The sequence below is a fragment of the Indicator indicator genome, chromosome 15, assembly GCF_027791375.1.
Source record: "Indicator indicator isolate 239-I01 chromosome 15, UM_Iind_1.1, whole genome shotgun sequence".
In the NCBI taxonomy this organism is placed as follows: domain Eukaryota; kingdom Metazoa; phylum Chordata; class Aves; order Piciformes; family Indicatoridae; genus Indicator; species Indicator indicator.
Window position 1 is genome coordinate 1663886 of NC_072024.1, and position 22048 is coordinate 1685933.

The following is a 22048-nucleotide window of genomic DNA, read 5'->3' on the forward strand; positions in this document are numbered from 1 at the left end:
TGGCCCAGGCTGCCCAGGGAGGTGGTAGAGTCACCACCTGGAGGTGTTCAGGAAATCTGTGGATGTGGCACTGAGGAACATGGCTCAGTGGTAGTGACTGAGCAGCACTGGTGAGCTCTTGGACCTGATCATCTCAAAGGCCTCTACCAACCTCCCTTTCTATTTCTATGATCTTAGGCCAGGATAAGAAAGTACAGCCTCCACACAGCCTTGGCAGCCCAGAGGACAGAAGAGGTTTTTAGTCCCACTTTGCTCACTGGCAAGGAAGTGACTTGACCTGAGTTTTCCCAGCTGGAAATGGATGTTCTGTCACCTCTGCCTCAGTTTTGAAGCACTCAGGTGAAGTCTCAGGCACTTGCTCAGTATTTTTATACTAATTTGAGGATAAACTTTAGTTCCAAAGGCTAAAAGAAAGTAGGAGGAGACAGATGAAAATAAAAATCATCACAACCCCCCCAAGCCCTGCAGGCCAAAGCAGGCAGGCAGCTCCATCAGGGTGCCTCAGCTGTACCTGGGGACCAGGCTGTCTCCTCCTCGCAGGGTGGTAGGGTCCAGCTCAAAGATGGAGGAGATATCATTCCCTTCAGGCACAGACACCAGGGAGTATGCCATCTTCTCCTGAGGACTGTGCAAGCCTCTTCTGGAAGCATCCTGCTCAGGGTCCAGCTGTGGAGGAAGTGCCATCACACACAGTCAGGCCAAGCTCTCCAGACCCACCTGCCCAGTGTTCAGTAGGTGTGTCCTGGGCAGGCATGACTGAAGCACTCCAAGCACCAGTTCAGACAAGTGGACTTTAGGACACCAGTACAACTGCTGTGTAGCTGTTCTGGCCAACCTTTTCTTCACTCTCCCTGGTGTTAGTAACTTCGGAGTATTTCTGGCCACTAAATTCTACAACACAGAAGTTGTTTTGCAGACTCAATGTCCCAACCACTCACCTCCCTGGGAACTCTGCCTACTTTCAGATGACCCTCATCTGCTAAGGTCCCCACCCCTGACACTAGTGCCTTTTGAGATGTCTTCACCCTATTGCAGATCTCACTTCAACACAGTAACTGACAGCTGCAGATACAAGCACCATCCACCAACTACCTTGCTGGCAATCAGCAGCTTCAGCAACAAGAAATGGGACTCTCATCCATCAGTCACACATGAAACATCAACAGGTTGGATGTCTTCATGCTACACACAGCTCACGATGTGCTTAAACACAAGGATATGCTACAAGGGTCATGGCAGCACAAGGAGCTTGATTTCCAAGGTGCTAGGACATTGCCAACCTCCTTTAGCAATGACACTACCATTAACTGCATCAACCCCTGGATTTTCAGATGAAAGGGCGAAAAGGTAGGAAAAAATGATAAACTGGGAACAGGGAGTAACAACTTTCCCTCAAACCTTTCCAAGGGAACTCCAGTTATCACTAGTCAAAAAAGTTGCTAACTGTCTGACACAACAGGAGCCAGCTCCCCACATGGAAACATCTAAATCCTAGCTGGCATTTTCCAAGTGATCAAGCAACCAATCCATCAGCTTCTCTGTGATCATGGCACCAGTGGAAGGGAGGCTCCCAAAGCAGTCAGCACTCAAGTGCCTGTTTTCCAAAGCAACCCTCAAGCACCCAGGAAAGGGATCTACTGGTGCCTGTGCCTCACGAGAGTCTCTCCTCAGCACACTGAGGTCAAAGAACTTGGCTGCAAAGCAGACATTTCAAGTCTGATTTGGCACATGGGAACAGACAGTCAGCTGTATGGAACAGAAATACACATTGGGAGCCTGCCTTCAAGAGGAGAAGCAGCTCTACCCTCAGCAGAGCCCATCTGGAGGCTCTGCACTGAGAAGAATGTGCTCACTTGGAATGAATTCTCTGCATTTCAGCTGTCTCCTTCGGCCCCCCAGCAAAGCAGCTGCTCTGCAGTCACTGTTTGTACATCAGGAGACAACTGGGCAGTTACTGAAAGTGTGGCAAAGCTACAAGTGAGTAATGACTCAGAAAGGAGGAAATGGGGAAGTTTAGGGAGAACTAAAACTTCAGCCCCAAGGATTTTGTGTTGAAAGGTCCTTGCTGGCATCTCACCCATGCCTATTTAAACTCCATTCTGGTAGAGCTCACTGAGATAAAAGAAGACAACAAAACACAGAGCTGGACAAAGGAACCTGCAGACAGCTCCTGTTTGGATCAAGTTGGCCTTGGGATAGAGTCAGACTGCACTGGGTTGGAAGGGAACCCCAAAGGTTATCTTGGCCAACCCTCCAAGATCATCTGGGATAAAGCAGCCTACAGCATCCTGCCACTAGTGCCTTAAATGATGCAGCGATTTTGTCAGACATGAATTCTGTGCCTCTGGTGCACTCTTTATGGTCTGGTTTTGCCACCTAGTGGTACAGAGACAGAGCAGGGAAAAAGCAGCACAACTCTGAAGCCAGTCCCCTCTCCTTATCTCTGCACTTATCAGGAGCTATCAGCAAATCACCAGGAGCATGGCTGGCTGCAGAAATGACCTCAACACTGATCAGCTTCCAAAAAAACTGAAGCTAAGAATATGGTCCAATGTTAGATGTTTAGTCTGGAGATTAGGAAGAAATCCTTGACACTGAGGGTGGGGAGACACTGGAACAGGCTGCCCAGGGGGGTTGTGGATGTCCTTTCCCTGGAGGTGTTCAAGGCCAGGCTGGATGAGGCCTTGAGCAACCTGGGCTGGTGGGAGGTGTCCCACTGGGTTGGAACTGGGTGATCCTGAAGGTCCCTTCCAACTCAAACCATTCTATGAATCTAGGATGCCCCCAAACCCCCTCCAACAAAAGTTTTGTGAAGGAGTTGTGTTCCTTTTCTGCAGCCCATTCCCTGAAGTCAAGCTGTCAGATGAGTGTTTGCTGCCAAAGACCATGAAGAACAAATCAGGATAGCAGCTCACTCTGGGGGCAAGGGTAAGCATTTTTAGAGCCAGGTTATAATGGCAAATCCTTTTAGGAGGAAAAATCCCCCCTGCAGGACTCCCAAGCATCACAGGGCACTCATCTTTGAACAAGCAGGGGAGTAGTTCCTTTTCATATGGTTAAATGGAACAAATTTTCCTTAATACAGGATAAATGGCCAAAATGTAATAAGCCTGCAATCAAATCCAACTAAAAAGCAAAATATAATCCACACTGGAATGTGCTGTTCCAGTTTTATCTGTTCTCAGCTCCTGTGCTGTTTCCCTTTGACACCAGAGAAGCTGCTGTTAATACAAAGCATCACCACACTCAGTCTTGGACACAACACCACTGAAAGACAACACCACAGATCTGCTTTCACAGGCAAATCAGAAGAATGGCACTGAAATCATTCCCCCCCTACCATTCTTGCTTTCTAGACCCTTTATGCTGGCTTTCCTGTGACAGGCTAAAAGGAGAGGGAATTAATTTCTCACACAAAGAGGTCAGACAACTGACTGGCCCAACAGGACAAGAACATCCCAACAGGGACATTTGCCATCTGGTGTCACCTCCAGCAACCTGCTCTGCAGAGCTACTCAAGAGAGTGCTTCAAGGAAGCCAAGGTTGAAGAAAGAGGAAGACAAAGAGAAAGAGGAAGAAAAAGAGATGCTACAAAGGGGAGAGGTGAGGGGTCCAGGTAATGTATAGATTTGATTCCAAGTGTGCTGCTCTTCTCTAAAGCCTAATCCAGTTTTCAGGATCCACTCCTCTGGACAGGCCTTAAAAACCTTCAGACAATTCTCAGTGCTTAGAGTCTCCACTAGCAACAATGCCTGCACCAGGTATGCACTGGCCAGGTAAATCCTGGGCCTGTGTCAAGCCCTCCTCACTCAGGGGCAAGATCATACTCTTGCCTATACTTACTGAGGATTGACACTCCAGCTCATCTTCCTCATAGTCAGGGTTTACCTGATGAAACAGAACCACAGGCAAGTCAAAAATCTAACAGAGCTGGAAGTGGGAAAAACCTCAGCATGGTCTAAACTTGTTTAAAAAAAAAAAAAAGAAAGAAACAATCATTTACTGCTAGAGCACCACCAGGCATGCAGGACAAACAGGCTGCAAGCTGATTCCCAACCACAGTGATTCTGTGATTCCTTTCTAACTGGACATCTGTCTGTCCACTTCAACATCTCTGCATGTTGGGAGATGATCTTCAGGACCACCACTAAAGGAGCAACAGTGGTAGAGAGTTACCAAGTTTCAGGGTGGATTTTTTACAAATCCCAAGCGGACTTCCCAACTAGAAATTCCTGGCTGGGCAGGAGTCTTTCAGAACAAACACATGGATCAGGTGAGCAACCTCCTCTGCTCTGTTTCTGCATGATGCCAGGACCTGGGTTTGGTTTTGGCTGATTAGCAAACCCAAGCTTCACTGGAAAAGCTCTCCACTGGACCACAGCTGAAAAGGATTTGCAAGAGTGCATGTGACAAAATGCTTTTCCAAGCTGCTTAGCAGAGAAATACAGAGTGGGACATTTCAGCTGGACTTTTCCTTCCCACTCTCAGGTCAGTGTGGGCTGAGCCAGCCCTTCTGCCTTGCTCTGAACTCTCCACCCAGGACAGCTTTTGCTCACAAAGGTTTCTGTATTGGCATGATCTAGCCACGCTTTAAAGCAAATAGAAGTAGTTTTAATGAACAAGGGTTCAGCAGCATAACTCACAGAATTAGAACCCTTAGATTCTGGGTTTGTACTTGAAAAACATCTTATTCTAACAGGGGAAAAGAGGTTCAGTGTGAAGACAGAAATAATTATTTTGTGCTTGGACAGCTGAGTGCTACCTGCAGTTCTTACAAGCCTGGTCTGAAATCTAATTGCATCTTCATTTCAGCTCTACAATCCCACTCAGAAATCAGGGATTCAAGGGAAACTAACAACACTTGAATTAATTTCCACCCCCACCCCCAAGGCTCTCAGCCTTTTACAATTTGTCAATAAATTCATCTTGATTCTGCTGCTCACATGGCAGGATGCTATGCAGTGCCTGTTCTTTGCAGAAGAAGAGTCATTGCCTCTAGAATTCATACAAAAAGAGTCATAAGCTCAAGACTACCTCTGTACTGGGATATTCTCTCAAGTCTCCTGGACCTCCTTCTCTGTCTTTACCCAGCTAGTTCTGTACTGAGGACCCAAACACCCCTCCCCTGGCTCTACCTTTAGGGCAAGAAATGAGAGAATTTCAGAAGGTATAAAAAAGAAGAAAACACTGTGGAAAGTGAGGCTAAGCTCCTAAGCAAACCTCAACACCTACCTCTGCTGCTAGGTAGTGTCCAGTGGCAAGGTGTTTGAACCTGAAAAGGCTGTTCCAGTAGCCAGCACCACCACGGCAAGGATCATGCTGCACCACCTACAAGGCAAGAGAAACCACAGTTACACCTCCCAGCCCCACACAGCATTCACTGCATTCCTTGTGCAGGGAACAGGGAGCACAACAGGGAGCTCCAAGAAAGATAAAGCTACTTTTCAGATACGAACCACACAGTGACAGTAAATACTTGGAGCTGCCTACAATTAGCTCACATCAATCATTTACAAGCACTGTTTTTTTCTGCTCTTTGTCAAGTGACAAAAGCTGTTTGTGAAGTCACTGAGCATGGCTAGTGCTCCACTGGAGTCTGGTGAGTGATGGCAAGAAGATTATGGTGCAAGCTGGTCAAGAAGACACTAAAGGAGATGCTCTGGATGTGCTTATGTTGCTAGGTCTTGAAATAAACTGCCTGAAGAAATGCAACAAGTCCTTCACCTTTTTGGTATAACTCATTTCTGACCTTCTGAACATGGAGGGAACATGGAGACTGTTGGGTCTGGTGAGGAACAGCTGAGGGACCTGTTCAGCCTGGAGAAAAGGAGGATGAGGGGAGCACCTTCAAGTTCTCTGCAACTCCCTGAAAGGAGGTTGGACTTTTCTCCTGAGAAACAAGGGACAGGATAAGAGGAAATGGCCTCAAGTTGCACCAGGGGAAGTGTGGGTTGGACATGAGGAACAATTCCTTCCCCAAAATTGTCAAGGCCTGGCCCAGGCTGCCCAGGTCAGTGGTGGAGTCTCCATGGCTAGAGGAGTTTCAGAGCTGTGGAGATGTGGTGCTGAGGGCCATGGTTTAGTGCTGAGCTAATGGTTGGACCTGATGATCTGAAAGGTCTCTTCCAGCCAAAAGAATTCTCTGACTCTGATGTGCAGTTCACAAGGCAAATACTTAAAATCCTAACCCAATTCTAATAATACCAAGAGTCTGGGGATATTTTAAGCAGCCAATGATGGCCAAACTGTTAGTCCCTCTATTTAAAAGCCAAAGAAAAGAGGACAGACAAGCAACACACAGAGAGCAGCAAAAGGTTGCAGCCTCCTGTGGAACGAGGATATGCATAATCACAGTATTCCACCCCAAAAATAGAGCCCTTGGTACACTCAGCAGGACAGCTGGAATGATTAGCTGGTGTTAGAACCCTGGTGACTGGTAGGAAAATGACTTCATGGATGTTTCTCTGTCCCCTTCCTCTGAATCATCAAGAAGCAGAATTTGAGAGGCCTCTGCTGCAGCACTGGAGGATGAGAGCTCAGAAAGCAGAGTAAGAGCAATTTTAAGATCAAACTTCTAACATCAGGAAAACTTTCACCTAAAATAAAATAACAAAAAGATCCAGGCACACTGTTTTCAAAACAGCAGCAGTAATTGTTCCTAAAAGCCACCCCCAACCTGGGTTCCAGTTCTTACCTCTACTTCCCACAGGGCCTTGGAACTGGTGGCAGAGGTGGCCGACTGTCTGCCCGTGGTTCTGAGGAAGACGTGCTGCTTCTTCCTGTGCTCATCACACGTCAGAAACTTCTCCTGCTCTGCATGGAACAGCCTCACCACGTCCCCCTGCCAGAGCCCAGACAGTCTGATCAATACACACATGAATGAGCTCTTCTTCCACATCACAAGTGATGGGACAAGAGCAAATGACCTCAAGTCACCCCCAGGGGAGGTTTAGGTTGGAGGTGAGGAACAATTTCTTCCCCCAAAGGGTTGTCAAGTCCTAGAACAGGCTGCCCAGGGCAGTGGTGGAGTTCCCATCCCTGGAGGGCTTTCAAAGCTGTGGAAATGTGGTGCTGACATAGTTCATTGGTGACCTGCAGTGCTGGGATAATGGTTGGACTCCATCTTACAGGTCCCTTCCAAACAAAATGCTTCTATGATTCCATCACCAAGATCCAGCAGTGAACAAGGCTGAGCAAGTTGAGCTTTGAGCCTTACCCCTTTGAGAATATCATCTTTGTTGTCACTCCATTTCATGAAGAGGACTATTTTCCAGCTTGTATTGCAATTCACAGAGTTGACCTAGAAGGAGAACCAAATCCATTAGTCCCACTGCCACCAACTGCTGCCTTACTTTGCAGACCACCTCCAACAGAACACTGCAGGCCCTGTGGCATTATCCCAGAGAGGGAAAGCCCTACCTATATTTACTCCAGAACAAGTTCAGAGCTGACTCGCTACAAGTCACTTGCCACACATCACTGTGCCATGACTTGTGCTCTGGTGAGACCTCACCTGGAGGACTGTGTCCATCTCTGGGGCCCCCAACACAAGAGAGTCATGGACCTGCTGGAGCAGGTCCAGAAGAGGGCCACAAAGACAATGAGAGAGCTGAAGCACCTCTCCTGTGAAGCCAGGCTGAGGGAGTTGGGGTTGTTCAGCCTGGAGAAGAGAAAATTCCAGGGAGACCTCAGAGCTGCATTTCAGTATCTACAGGAGACCTACAGGAAGGCTGGGGAGGGGCTGTTCACAAGGGCCTGTGGTGACAGGACCAGGGGCAATGGTTTGAAACTAGAGTCGGGCAGATTCAGGTTGGACATCAGGAGGAAGTTCTGCACAGAGAGAGTGGTGAAACACTGGAACAGGTTTCACCTTACCTAAGGATGTGGTTGAGGCCCCATCCCTGGAGACATTCAAGGTCAGACTTGATGTGGCCCTGGGCAGCCTGATCTAGCTGAAGGTGTCCCTGCTGACTGCAGGGGGTTGGACAAGATGACCTTTGAGGTTCCCTTCCAACCCAATGCAATCTGTGACTTTTGATTTTGAAGCAAAAAAACTTAATTTCAGCCAGTCAAGCAAGAGATCAAACTCAAACCTCTGCTCTACACGCAGAAGACCCAAGTCTGCTGGCTCTATTGAGTTGCTGATTAACAAGATAACCATTCCTAAACCCTGTCCCACACACAATGAAAAGAAACTGTCACTGAAAGGTTGTCAAGCATTAGAACAGGCTGCCCAGGGAGGTGGTGGAGTCCCCATCCCTGCAGGTGCTTAAAAGCCCTGTCAGATGTGGTGCTTGAAGATAAGGTTCACTGCTGGACTCGGCAGAAGAAGGTTAATGGTTGGACTTGATGACCTTGAAGGTCTTTTCCAGCCCAAATGACTCAATCTACACCAGCTAATCGGCTGATTTTGATACAGCAAGCCCAAGCAGCTCAGCTGAAGCAGAGCCTTGCACATCTTGAGGATGGGCTTAGGTTGACAGTTGGCCTCCATGATCTTAAAAAGGTCTTCTCCAAGAGAAACAATTCCATGACTCAATTCTATAATCTTCTCCAGCTGTGTCCTTCTGCCCTTACCTCATTGCACCCTGGATTATCAACCAGCTGGTGACTGCTGGCATGGAGAGGCTGGCCAGCGTTGACAGGGTTCAGGACTACTTTGTCTCCAATGACAACCTGTAGAGAAATGAAGCATCCAATAAATCTGCACTCTGAGAAAGATCTTTTTTTGTCTCCCTTTTTAATGGGAGGGAGGAAATCACCTTCTTGTAGTTTGGAGAGATGCCAGCCTGAGTATGAAAACTGAGATTCTGTTTGCTTCAGAGTTTAGCTTGCTCAGTCATTCAGGATGCTGGCAACTCCTGGATGTCTCCTCCCTGCAAGTGCTCAAGGCCAGGCTGGATGAAGCCCTGAGCAACCTGGGCTAGTGGAAGGTGTTCCTGCCCATGGCAGGGGGTTAGAGCTAGATGATCTTCCAATCCTATGAAGCTATGAACTAACCTATCTGCTGCTATCCCTGAGGTTGTTCCATGGGTTAACATTTAACAAATAACTTCTACAAGCTAAGGTCAGCCAAAAATCCACCTCCAAGCTGTACTTTGATTTGTAAAATCAGATTCCAGGCTGGCAAGACAAATGCAATTAAGGATAGTAAAGGTCCTGGTCTTCCCTTCTTCTAGGGCAGAACTTTTAAACTAAAAGCCAAGAAACTTCTCTGTAGTGAAAAGAACCCCAAAGGGATTGGGAATTGGTGTGATTTAAGAGCACTTAATGGCCACTAAGACTGTGTTTAGGCTTTACCTTGTGTGTGTCTGCAGAAGAGGAGCAGCTACATCAAAACCTACAGGATGAATGAATCCTACTTGAGAAAGTCATCTGTGTTTAGGTGCCAAATACATGCCTGGACTATACCAGAGAGGACACTGAAGCTTATCACCTCCTGGTTTTAGGCAGAGGGCATACCCAGGCAACCCAGATTTGGTAAAATAAAAGAGGTGAAGAGATTCAGATGGTCAAGCATTTCATTCACAACCAATTTCAATCACAACTTCCCACAAAGAGGGCACTTTAACCTCATTATTACCCCATTTCACACATAACATTATGATGAATTTTGATTCCAAACTGCCAGCACTGAAAACCAAGATGGCAACTATTTGTTGTTGGAGGAACTCACCATTTTGTACCATTTTGGACTCGCTGGGAATTGTGAAGGGCCAGCATAATTAGGTCCCTTATTCCCTCCAATATGATAGCATTCCAAAACACAAGTTACCATAGCAATTTTGCCTCCCCCTCATGACAGCACAGGAAAAAGAGGTTGTTCCTGCAGCAGCATGCACTAGGAGATCTGTGCATGTCATTAACTGCAAGCCAGGCCTCCTGAAAGGAGCTTTGCCAAGCTGTGCACAAAGCAACACAGGAAGATCTTCCTCTGGGCACTTACACTGTCTCCAATGGAACGCAGCTTGTAGAAGGGCTGGATGTAGAACCAGGAACCTTCATTTCCAGCTTCATCCAAGGTCACCCTCATAGCATTCTTCTCTAGTAGAGCTGGAAGCCTCTTATTTACTGTTAAGTATTTGTTACTTTTTAAGTGAAGCAGCTAGAATAAGAATTAGAGTTCAGTTCTAAGAATGCTCCTCCCCTCAATCAACAGCGAGCGTGCAGAAGATCACCAAGGTGGCAGAAGGAAACTGAAACGGAATTGTGTCCAAAGTGATCAATTCAGGCACAATTTCCACTTCCAATTCTTTCAGTCTCTGTACAGCCCTACAGCATGAAGCACCATCAGCTAACCCAACTGCCCCTTCTCCAGCAAATCAAACTCTTTGAAGTGCTCTCATCACTTCACAGCAGCCCAGCAGGAGGAGTTGTAAACTGCTGAAGTCTAAGTGGCCCTCCCTGGCAGGCAGGGGGTGGTGAGAAGTAAAGCTGCTCTTCTCTAGCTTTGCTCTGTCATTTCACAGAAACATGATTGCTTCTTTGAAGGTTCCCCTCCCCAAGTCCCATTTCCCAACCCTCTGCTGCATGCCACCTCGCAATCCACACACCCTCGGCACTGACAGGTCGCAGCCCAGCTCCCAACCTACCCAGCTCCCACCAACTGCTGTTGAGTTGCCAGTAAATTTAGCAGACAAGTGCTTCTGTGCAGAAAGCTGCTTTTTGATGCCTTTTGACTACCATAAATACTCACAGACCATATGGGAGGAAAATATGGGCAAAAGCTGATGACTGCTCTCAGTAGTGTTGATGTTTCTACTCCAACCCAAAATGGGCATCATTTCTCTTCCTTCATTAAAAGCAGACTTTCTTGCCCAGAGATCCAGGCCAATAGCACACTTGCAATCATACAATCATTGGGCTTGGAAGAGAGCTTTAAGGTCAAGGCCATCCTTCAACCCACCACCACCGTGGCCATTAAACCATGTCCCAAAGTGCCCTGTCTGCTCTCTTGAACACCTCCAGGGACAGAGACTCCACCTCCCTGGGCAGCCTGTTCCAGTGCTTTGATTCAACCAAGGCAGGGGCTTCCCTGCTCTTGCCATTATTGTACTTGCCATTTTTCCTGGGTTTCAGGCATCCCCAGGGAGGTGGTGGAAACCCCATCCCTGGAGGTGTTTCAGAGAGGCAGAGATGAGGTGCTGAGGGACATGGTTTAACACCAGCCTTGATAGAGTTAGAGAATGGTTGGACTTGATCTTAAAGGTCTTCCAACCAAAATGATTCTATGATTATTTTCCTTTCATTCCCTTGGACCCAGCAGATCCTTGGACTGTAGTTATTCATAAACCTTGATTGTCCTTCTGTGCCAGTTGACCATTTGACATGTCAACATGATTGTGAGAGACCACATCTGGCATTGTACTATGCCTGTGCCATCTTCCCAAGGGCCAACTCTAATGAAGGCTCTGAGAAGGATTTCTGAAGCAGACTTAAAAGAAACCAGCACAATGAACCCATAATGACCAAAGTGACTCCATCACAGCTCTTGCTTCACAGGAGTTAAGTGCTAGGTTTAAGTGGTAGAGAGCTCCACAGAGTCTGAAAGAAGAGAAGGAGAGAAGGAACAGGGAGGTTGTGGATGTCCCCTCCCTGGAGGTGTTCAAGGCCAGGCTGGAAGAGGCCTTGAGCAACCTGGGCTGGGTCCTTGCCCATGGCAGGGAGGTTGGAGTTTGATCATCTTTAAGGTCTCTTCCAACCCAAACCACTATATGAGGATTCCACTGTTACACCCTGCAAAGCTACAGACTCTTGTCCACGAATTGCACCAATTTCAAGTCACACTGAGCAGCAGGAATGTGAACAAAGCCCTGCTCAGCTTGTGGAGGTGTTCAGAGCCTACCTGGATGACGTTGCCATACTGGATGACCGTTCCCAGCAGCTTTCTGTTCTCAGTTTCATTTTGTTTCTTCTCCAAATCTGCTGCATGCTGAAATGAAAGGAGAACAACTCAGCTGCTGACTGCTTTAGAAAGAGAGGGAGCAAGCACCTGGGGTTCCTCAAGAATACTTCAAAGAACTGGAAAACCACCTGAAACAGCCTCATTTTCTTACTCCAGCTTCCAACAGCACAATTCCTAAACAACTGAAGGAGGAAATGGGGAAGACAGACACTTAGTTCTTCAGCAGCCCATGATTTGGGTTAAATTTGTCAGTTTGGGATAGAATGAGATGAGAAGCTCAAACAAGACAGAAGACAAGCCAGAAGACATCACCACACCTATAGAGGGCTCTGAGCAACCCAATCTAGTGCAGGATGTCCCTGCTAATGGCAGGAGGTTGGACTAGATGGCCTCTGAAGGACCTTCCCACCCCAACAGTCTTCTACAGCCTGTGTCTTCTTATGGTGCCTGAACATCTTCACCATGCAGCAGGATTATTTAGCAGACATTTACAAATGACCATTGCAGCTCCAAATGTGAGTTCCCAACTCCTCAGCACCAGACTTTGCAAGGGTGAAGGGGCAAGGTGCTACACTATAAACACAGCTGGGTGTTTCTGCACACACCACCATGGCAATGAAAGGCCAAGACCTTGCAACACTGAGCCCAGGGATTCATTGTTCTATTCAATCATTTACATCTTAGTCTCCTAACCTAAGTTTTAAAAGTGGTCAGCCTGCTTTTAAAGCACTTGATTTAGCAAAGAAATTCTCTTTACTTTGTATCACAGAACGGCTTCAGTTGGAAGGGACCTTTTAAAAGGTCATCTGGAGTCCAAAACCTCCTGCTGCCAGCAGGGACATCCCCAGCCCCAGCAGGCTGCCCCCAGCCCCAGTCTGACCTGCAATAGTTCCAGGAATGGGGCAGCTCCCACTTCTCTGGGCAACCTGGGACAGGCTCTCACCACCCTCAGTGCAGCAAATCTCTTCCTTCTCTCCAGTCTGAATCTCTCTCTTTGAGTTCAAACCATCACCCCTTGTCCTGTCACCACAGGGCCTGCTCAAAAGTCAGCTTTGATTGTCCCCTTCAAGAACTCAAAGGCCACCAGAAGGTCTCTCTGGAACTTTCTCTTCTCCAGGCTGAACAACCCCAACTCTCTCAAACCTGGCCTCTCAGCAGAGGGGTTACATGAAAGACATTTTTTCATTAAAAAAAAAAATCCCCTCAGATTAAAAAAGAACTGCCTGTACTTGCTCTAACCACTGTATGCTGATAAAGAGTAATCTACACACAGACTTCTCTGAAGGCTAAGCATCCATGGTTTGGTTCTCAGCTCTCCAGGACTATAGCAGGTCCACTTTTCTCCTGGAAGAGAAGACACATGTCCTACCTGTAGTAGGATGAAGCAGCACTACCACAGCACAGAGCTTAACTGCTGTGAGGGAAGAGCCATCTGGACACTGTTAGGAAGTTTCAGCCCCTGCAGCTGACAAAAAGTGCTATTTTTGGAAGCTGTGCTAGGTGTGACAGCTGGCTCTTGCTCCAGGAGAACCTGCAGCACAGCTGCTCCAAGTCAGGAATATCTTCCCTACAGTGAGGGTGACTGGGACAGGCTACCCAGGGAGGCTGTGGATGTCCTTTGCTTGGAGGTGTTCAAGGCCAGGCTGGATGAGGCCTTGAGCAGTCTGGGCTGGTGGGAGGTGTCCCTGCCCATGGCAGGGGGTCGGAGCTGGATGATCTTTAAGGTCCCTTCCAACCCAAACCAGACTCTGCATTTGAGTGTGTCCAAAACTCCAACACAGCATCATTCTGCTACTGAAATACAATTCTTGCTTGATATCAAAATATTCTGTCAAAAGAAGGATTTCAGCAGGACACTGGGAGTCATCTCAACTACCAAAAGTAATCACAGGAGAGGACTTCTCTGCCTGCATTGGATTGGTCTACTATAAATAAAGGAAACAGAACATTCTGTGAAAACACAGTTCAGGCTTTGGATAGATTTCCAAAGCTCAACCCAAAGCTGCTCCTCACTCCAGGAGAGTGAATCCTTTTCTTTAACCACTAGATGTCAGCTTCTCAACCCCCAGCACTGCTCCTTGATACTAAAGACAGACAAGTGTCCCAGATTTTTAAATCCCTTAAATGGCATTAACTTAAAATAACCTGACCTCAGCATTCAGCCTTCCACAGCAGACAATAAATTCCACCAGCAGACAAACAGAAGCCAAAAAAGGCAAGTGGTGATGGACACATCCTGCATCACACATTCGGTTACAAACTATAAGCACTGATGAAGAAATTTCATCAAGGGTTAAGATGCATGGTTCAGGGTACAGCCCCCTCCCCATCTCACATCATGAAGCACACAGGATTTCAGGGCACTCCATGTGCCTGTAAATGGAAAAGATGAGACCTTTGGTAAGGGTTTGGAGTGGTAGTAGTGGTCTAAGGGGAGGTGTTCCTGCCCATAGCAGCAGGGTTGGACCTACATGATCTCCAAGGTCTCTTCCAACCCAAACCAGCCTATAAATCTATGAATGGATTGAAGCTGGAAGAGGGGAGATTGAGACTGGAAATTAGGGAGAAATTATTTCCAGTGAGGGTGGGGAGACACTGGAAGAGGTTGCCCAGGGAGGCTGTGGATGTTCCCTTTCTGGAGGTGTTTAAGGCCAGGTTGGATGAGGCCTTGAACAAGCTGGGCTGGTGGGAGGTGTCCCTGCCCATGGCAGGGGGTTAGAGGAGATGATCTCTGAGGTCCCTTCCAATCTAAGCCATTCTATGCTCCTCTTAAGAAAGGCTGGACCAGATGACCCCTTCCTAAGTGGTGTTCCATGATTCTTATCACAGGTCAGCCTCTCATCACTTAAGGGGCAGGAGAAATACAGCACAACCCTTTGTGCTCCAGCCAGCACCAAAATAGCTTTTTCTTGCCAAATTAATACTCCTAGGTGACAAAATTCCATTTTCTGAAGCAAAAAGGGAGTCAAACAGTCAGGCTTTGTGAAATGCAGAAGCAAGGCAGCCATATGGCAATCAGCAAATGACAACTCTCCTCCAGGGCCATTCCATATCGTGGGGCTACAATGAGCTTAATATAGGCTTACAGCAACTAAAAATATTTAGGATTGTAATTCTGACATCAAGTACTCCAGCTATGTAATTTTAACATAAACATGGAGTTTATTTAACTCTGCAGTCAACAGATGGTATTTAAGTTAAGCTGGCTTTCTTTCTTTTTTTTTTCATATAGGAACTCTAAAAACAGCAATCAACTGCCTTGCTGCTGCTGAATGTCAACATTTTACCCAGAAAGTATTAAATACTGCAAGCTAATAAGGAAGGAGAGGCTGGCTGGCCTTGTAATTACTCATAATTACCCATCAACCTCCACATGGATCAACAGCAGCTCTGTCTGCTTGAAGAAGCCCAAGAGATTTATGAGACCTGCAGCTCAGATGGCATTGACCAGCACAGCTAACATCTGAGACTTCCCATCTGAAAATCCTCTCCTTCTGTGTAGCTGCTGGAAGGGATCAGGCTGAGGGAGTTGGCGTTGTTCAGCCTGGAGAAGAGAAGGCTCCAGGGAGATGCCTCATGCTAGCTTCAAACTGGAATAAGCCTTTTGTACAAAGAAATATGCCCTTGGGAAGTCTGTAGCTGCTGTTAGACCAATGCCAGCATTGGATGGTCAAGCTCTCACTTGATTGCATTATTTTTCTATTTATTTTTTGCACTTTGTTTATTCAAGATTAAGCATTTTCCCTGAGCTGCATTTCAATACCTGCAGGGGACCTACAGGAAGGCTGGGAAGGGACTGTTTAGAAGCACCTGTGGTGACAGGATGAGGGGCAATGGTTTGGAACTGGAGCAGGGGAGATTTAGGTTGGACATCAGGAGGAAGTTCTGCACAATGAGAGTAGAGAGTAGTGGCTGCCCAGGGATATGGTGGAGGCCCCATCCCCAGAGACATTCAAGGTCAAACCTGATGGAGCCCTGAGCAGCCTGCTCTAGTTGGGAGATGCCTCTGCTGACTGCAGGAGGGTTGGACAAGATGCCCTTTGAGGCTCCTTTCAAGCCCAATGCCATCTGTGATTGTGTGACTGGAAATCCTTCCTGAAAGCAGAAAGGATGAGGCTGTTGATGCTCAGAAGGAACCTAAAGCTCAATACTTACATGCAGCTTGTTGAGTAGCACAGCATCTGTGGTGCTGTTGGCTCCTGGCTTTGCTGCTTTCCAGAACTGCTTCTGAGCAGAGTACCGGTTCATGGGACATAGTTTGAAGAGGCAATCTATAAAAAGATGAAATAAACAGAAAGGATTGCTTCAGCCATTTGTAATTAGCTGGATTTCTGCTGCTAGCACTGTCCAAATATTCCAGCAGCGAGGAAAGGTTTATAAACAAATTCCAAAAAGCTCTTGATCAGACAAATGCTTTTTTGAGCAACAGGAATGTTGCCCCATGAATGATAAAAACTAACTGCTGCTGCCAAACATCTGATGCAAGACCAGAAAATTTATAACTTGTCCCAGGCAAAAACACTACCAGGCTAAAATGGCAACGTCTCAGTGCTTTCCCAGGCCTGCAGCCCCATTTCACACACAGCTTCTCCTCTGCTGCTCCAGCAGGTAGGCTGCTTCACCCTCTCAATGTTTTGCTGGGGGGTTGAGGTTTCTTTCTTTTTATTGCACTTTGCTTAAATGAAATCTCTTCTAATTCTATGGAAGGAGAGGCACAATTGGAGGAACTCACTTAATGAGGTAGCAGCACCACAAAATCCAGCAAGCAGCACCCACAAACACAGAGGTTCAAAGCACAGCTTGAAGAAACCATAAACCCCTTGGGGGCATCAGGTTCTTGGCCCAGCCCATTGCTAGTTTATTTAACATTCTGCCCAGTAAAAGCCAGGAATTACAGTTCATTAGTCTTATTAAAACTACATTTCTCTATTACAGAGATACAAACCTATCAGTAACAGAACCAAATTAGCTGCATTTACTATTTTCCCCCCCTCCTCTGTTGCTAAGTGACTGAACACACAAAAAATAAATTAAGCTATTCCAAGACAGTGCCTGAAGTAGCAGCTTAGAAGTTCAAACAAAGTGCCAACAAAGCCAGGAGGCTCTTCCCAGTGCCCTTGAGGGATGGCATGGATGGAAGATTCCAGGTAGTGTTTCCAAGGCTCCTGGTGTTCTCTTGCAGGTAAGCACTGCAATTTGGTAAGCAGCAAGCTAAGGAGATCTCTACCTGGGGGTTATCTTCACTGCTGCATGTGGGCTGCCTTGCTAACAGTCACATGGATGCACCTCAACCCAACAGGGATAAAGCCCACACCAAAGAAGTCATCTCAGCTCTGCCAGAGCTTAAAGCTGCTGAAGGAGCTGATCCTGCAGAGACAGACCCTGGAAGTTTCACCTGAAGATGCCATTTTAGATGGACTCAAATGCCTATCTTGAAGAACAGACCTATTTGATGCTCCTCTGCCTGCCTAACCCATGCTCAAAGTACAGTCAGAGCACACTGGGTAATACCAAGCACCTTTCACAGAGGACAAAGCTCTGTCTTCAGCACAAGATCACCTTCTAAGGGGGTGAAGCACTGGTGGCAGATGGTCCTTCCATCTCCCAGTGAGTCATAAACTGCCAAGGGCCTGCTCAGTTTGTCCCAGAGCTCCACAGCAACTCCTGCAGCCTGCTTAGCTGCTGCCCAGGAGACCAGCAACAGGTACAGCTGGGTGTGGCACTGGGGATCTTCAATGGAGGGACACATACTGGGGAAGGAGAGAAAGAGCTCAGCACTGGGTCCAGTTCTGGGCTCCCCAGTTCAAGAGAGAGAGGGAACTACTGGAGAAACACTTACTGAGGCTACAAAGATGCTGGGGGACCTGGAGGAGCAAAAGGCTGAGAGCCCTGGGGCTGAGAGCCTGCAGAAGAGCAGCCCCAGAGGGCAGCTGAGCAATGCTCAGCAAGAGCTAAAGGAGCTGTGGGGGGCAAGAGGCTGGGGCCAGACTCTGCTCAGTGGTGCCCAGGGACAGGGCAAGGGGCAAGGGCACAAACTGGAACCCAGGAGGTTCCACCTGAACAGGAGGAGAAAGTTGTTTGTTGTGAGGGTCCTGGAGGCCTGCAGCAGGCTGCCCAGAGAGGTTTTGGAGTCTCCTCGTGTGGAGAGCTTCCAAGCCCAGCTGTGCATTGTGCTCCCGGGCAAGCTGCTGTGGGTGCCCTGCTGCTTAGAGCTTCTGAGCAAGCAAGAAGTGGAAAACCCAAGCACAAACCACACTTCACAGCTTTGCTCTCTTCACCATCTCTCTCATTTACACGGAGATGATTCACAGAGTAACAGCACAGAAGAGATTCAAAAAGTCACTGCAGGCTTGCACTTGAAGCTAAGACTCTGCATTGTAAGCAACACACCAGTTACAAAATCTTCTATTTTTGCTGAAGCCATCAGATCACACAATGACAGCAATTAGCACACAGAGCTGCAGAGAAGAATTAATTGTATGCTACATTTAGTCACAGTCAAAATGTATTTTTTCCCCATCCTTTTCCATCAAGGAAGTTGTCAAGTTGGGCTTAACTTCTAAATTGTTAGCTGCAAGCAGCCCCCTCTCTTGTGTGCAACCTAGGGAAGAGGCCTACAAGAATCTGACCTTGGCCAATCCACAAAGAGAAAGCAGAATGTGGGGATTTTTAGGTTTTCATTCTAGTTACAGAGCTAAAGATCTAAAACAATGAAAAACAACCAACATTAGTTCTTGGATTGTTTGTTCTATGAAATCTATGTCTGAAGTCGCTGAGGAGTTAAACTTGGTCTAATTCACCTTAACATAACCATCATGGAGAGCACCAAATATAGTTTTCACAAAGGCATGGAGTGACAGGATGAGGGGTGATGGCTTCAGACTGGAAGATGCTGGATTTCAATTAGACATGGGGAAGAAATTCTTCCCCATGAGGATGCTAAGGCACTGGAACAGGTTGCCCAGAGAAGTTGTGGAAGCTTCAAGCCTAGCACTGTTCAAAGCCAGGCTGGATGGGACCTAGTTTACTAAAAGTGTCTCTATCCATGGCAGGGGGAGCTGGAACTAGATGATCTTTAAGGTCCCTTCCCACCCAAAGTCTTCAATGATTGTATTTCACCATGGGTCAAGCACCAGGAGCTCTATGGCCTGAAGACCTCTAGACCTCCAGATTCCATGGGCTTATATGTTTACAGAACTCAACATGCAAGGAAGTGCCAGCTGAGCAGCCTCAGGGTCAGCAACCTGCAACCCACAGTGCTGACTGTGTAAGACAAACCAACCACTTGTCAGACACTCTGCTGGTATAAGTTTCTAACAGCCCCAAACTAAAGCCAAGGCAGCCAAACCAAGCAGCTTTCTGCTCTCCTTCTGCATTCAAGTCGTTTTAGCTCAAGAGGTGATAAATAAAGCTATTAAACTATTACTGCAAAGTAATTACATCTGCTTATACACCATTTGTTGAATATTAACCATGAAGAAATGAAGTCTCATTCCAGATCTTCATGGCAAGCAGTGAAAAATGGCAGAACTGCACACTAAGTATAAAAACAAAATACTACTGAACTGCTGCTTAAAGGATGAAAGCACGTCAAGCCTCAACACCAAACAATCACAGAACCACAGAATGTTAGGGGCTGGAAGGGACCTCTAGAGATCAAATCCATCCCCCCCTGCCAAAGAAGGGCCACCTGGGCAACCTGTTCTCAGTCACATCTGTGCAAACCCAATCTTCCCTTCTAAAGCCTTCCCTACCACCCAGGGCACTGCATGATATTATGATGCCACTTCCACCTTTGGTAGATGAAAAAAAGCTCAGAGGAGACCTTCTTGTGGCCTTCCAGTATCTGAAGGGGGCTACAAGAAAGCTGGGGAGGGAATTTTTAGGGTGTCAGGTAGTAATAGGACTGGGTAGAATGGAACAAAACTAGAAATGGGTAGATTCAAATTGGATGTTAGGAAGAAATTCTTCCCTGTGAGGGTGGTGAGAGACTGGCACAGGTTGCCCAGGGAGGTGGTAGAAGCTTCATCCCTGGAGGTTTTTAAGGTCAGGCTGGATGTGGCTGTGAGCAACCTGCTGTGGTGTGAGGTGTCCCTACCCATGGCAGGGGGTTGGCACGGGATGATCCTCAAGGTACCTTCCAACCCTGACAATTCTATGATTCTAAGTTGCTGTCACTGCCAGCATCCAAAGCTCTTCATGGTGCCTTTACCTGGTGGCAGCTAGAAAGGAGCAACTTTCCATCTTTGTAACTTTCAAAGACGAGCTCTGATGAGCATTGAGCTGCACCAGACAGTTCCTCTCGCTTCAACATGCTCATTTCTAAAGGATCTGGAAGAACTTTTCCCTCCAGCCATGCTGGTTGTGTAATGCACCACTCATCAGATTTTTCCGTATCTCCCCCAGCTATTTTCAGCATTTAGGCTTCACCAATTTTGCTGCTGTCGGAGAAAGCAGGCAGCAAACTTACTGTTGGCAACAGAAAGGCCTGGTGGGATTCCAGCATTTAAACCTAAATGAAAAGAACTCTATGAAGAGACTGCAGAAAGTCCAGGGGAGGCTGCAAAGATGCAGAGGGGCCTGGAGCAGCTCTGTGAGGAGCAAAGGCTGAGAGCCCTGGGGCTGAGAGCCTGCAGAAGAGCAGCCCCAGAGGGCAGCTGAGCAATGCTCAGCAAGAGCTAAAGGAGCTGTGGGGGACAAGAGGAAGGGGTCGGACTCTACTCACTAGTGCCCAGGGACAGCACAAAGGGCACAAATTGGCACCCAGGAGGTTCCATCTGAACAGGAGGAGAAAGTTGTTTGTTGTGAGGGTGCTGGAGCCTGGAGCAGGCTGCCCAGAGAGGTTGTGGAGTCTCCTTGTGTGGAGAGCTTCCAAGCCCCCCTGGACATTGTGCTCCTGGGCAAGCTGCTGTGGGTGCCCTGCTGCTTTAGCAGCAGGGTTGGACTGGATGAGCTCTAGAAGTCCCTTCCAAACTCCTACCATGCTGAGATTCTGTAAAACTCAGACCCCAGCTTCACAGAATGCCAACTGGAGAAAGTTAAGAACCCAGAGAAATTCCCACTCTCTCCAAAATCCTTCTTTAGATACTTTTAGACGAGGGAAAACCTATAAAGATGAAGACATTTAAATAAGTTCCTCACAAAACCCAGTGAATATTTAACACCAACATAGCTGCTTCTTCACTACTTTAAGAAAAAAAAAAAAACAACCCATAACTCATTTTTGTGCAGCAATCCTAAAATTAAAAGGAAATTAGCAATTCCCTCTTGAGTTTCTCTTCAGCCTTTTCTATACTTAGACACCTGACTATTTCCCCATGGCCAGAGCCTGCTCTCAGCACAGAATAAATACAAGGATAGTATTTATTTTTATTTGATCTCTAAAAAATAGCAAAGATGAAGCAGCAGCATAGCTGGCAAGGATGGAAATCCTGCAAATAGAAGTTCCCAGCTTCATATTTATGATGGTTGTACAGCTTTAATACACTCACAGGGATAACAACACTGCATAGGATGAAGAGATTATTTATTTAAAGAGAAAATGAAGAGCAGAGCTCTCGTGTGTGTAAAGCAAAATATTTTCAAGGCAGGAGGCATAGAGAAGAACACCAAGTGCATATACTCAATCAGAGGCAAGTTTCACCTCCTCAGAAGCCCCTGGATTACTACATCTTCTATTTCTATACCTGCTCCTTCTGAAGCGGAAAATGAATAGATGACAGCCTAAGAGGTTCAAAGAATATAGAACAAAAGCTGCTACAGAAATGTGTTGATTATTAATCATTCCTGCATTTCCATATAGAAGGAGAGGAGGAAAAAAAAGAAAGGCACCTGGTCCTGCTGAAATGATGTCTTTGTGATGAGAACACATCCCCTCGTTTTCAGTTTGCAGTGAACATGCTCTGCTGGGAGCACAGAAACCTTTTGGAAATGGGTTTGCACTGAAGGCTGGAGCTGCTATCCTGCTGCAGCCCACTCCAGCCACAAGAGAAGAAAGCAAACCTGGTCTGCATGCAGCTGGGGCAGGGGAAGAAGAGGGCTGAGGTCAAATCAGATGTTGTCAACAGTTCTGCCATGCCAGAAGTCAGGAAAATACAAGCTTGGGTGGGAAAAACATTTGTACTGCAAGGCCAAAGACCTTGT

General features: G+C 47.0%; 1 protein-coding gene across 1 annotated transcript in view; it reads right to left on the reverse strand.

The window, feature by feature from the left end:
* The window catches only part of ITPR1 (inositol 1,4,5-trisphosphate receptor type 1), a 183029-nt gene that overhangs the window by 128550 nt on the left and 32431 nt on the right, over positions 1-22048 (reverse strand). Inside the window, exons 3-11 of the mRNA XM_054387579.1 lie at positions 16061-16176; positions 11846-11932; positions 9947-10105; positions 8578-8676; positions 7217-7300; positions 6695-6841; positions 5233-5328; positions 3844-3888; positions 512-666 (exon numbers count right to left, since the gene is read on the reverse strand). Coding sequence (XP_054243554.1) covers positions 512-666; positions 3844-3888; positions 5233-5328; positions 6695-6841; positions 7217-7300; positions 8578-8676; positions 9947-10105; positions 11846-11932; positions 16061-16176 — 988 coding nt within the window. The remainder of the gene's footprint in view (positions 1-511; positions 667-3843; positions 3889-5232; positions 5329-6694; positions 6842-7216; positions 7301-8577; positions 8677-9946; positions 10106-11845; positions 11933-16060; positions 16177-22048) is intronic.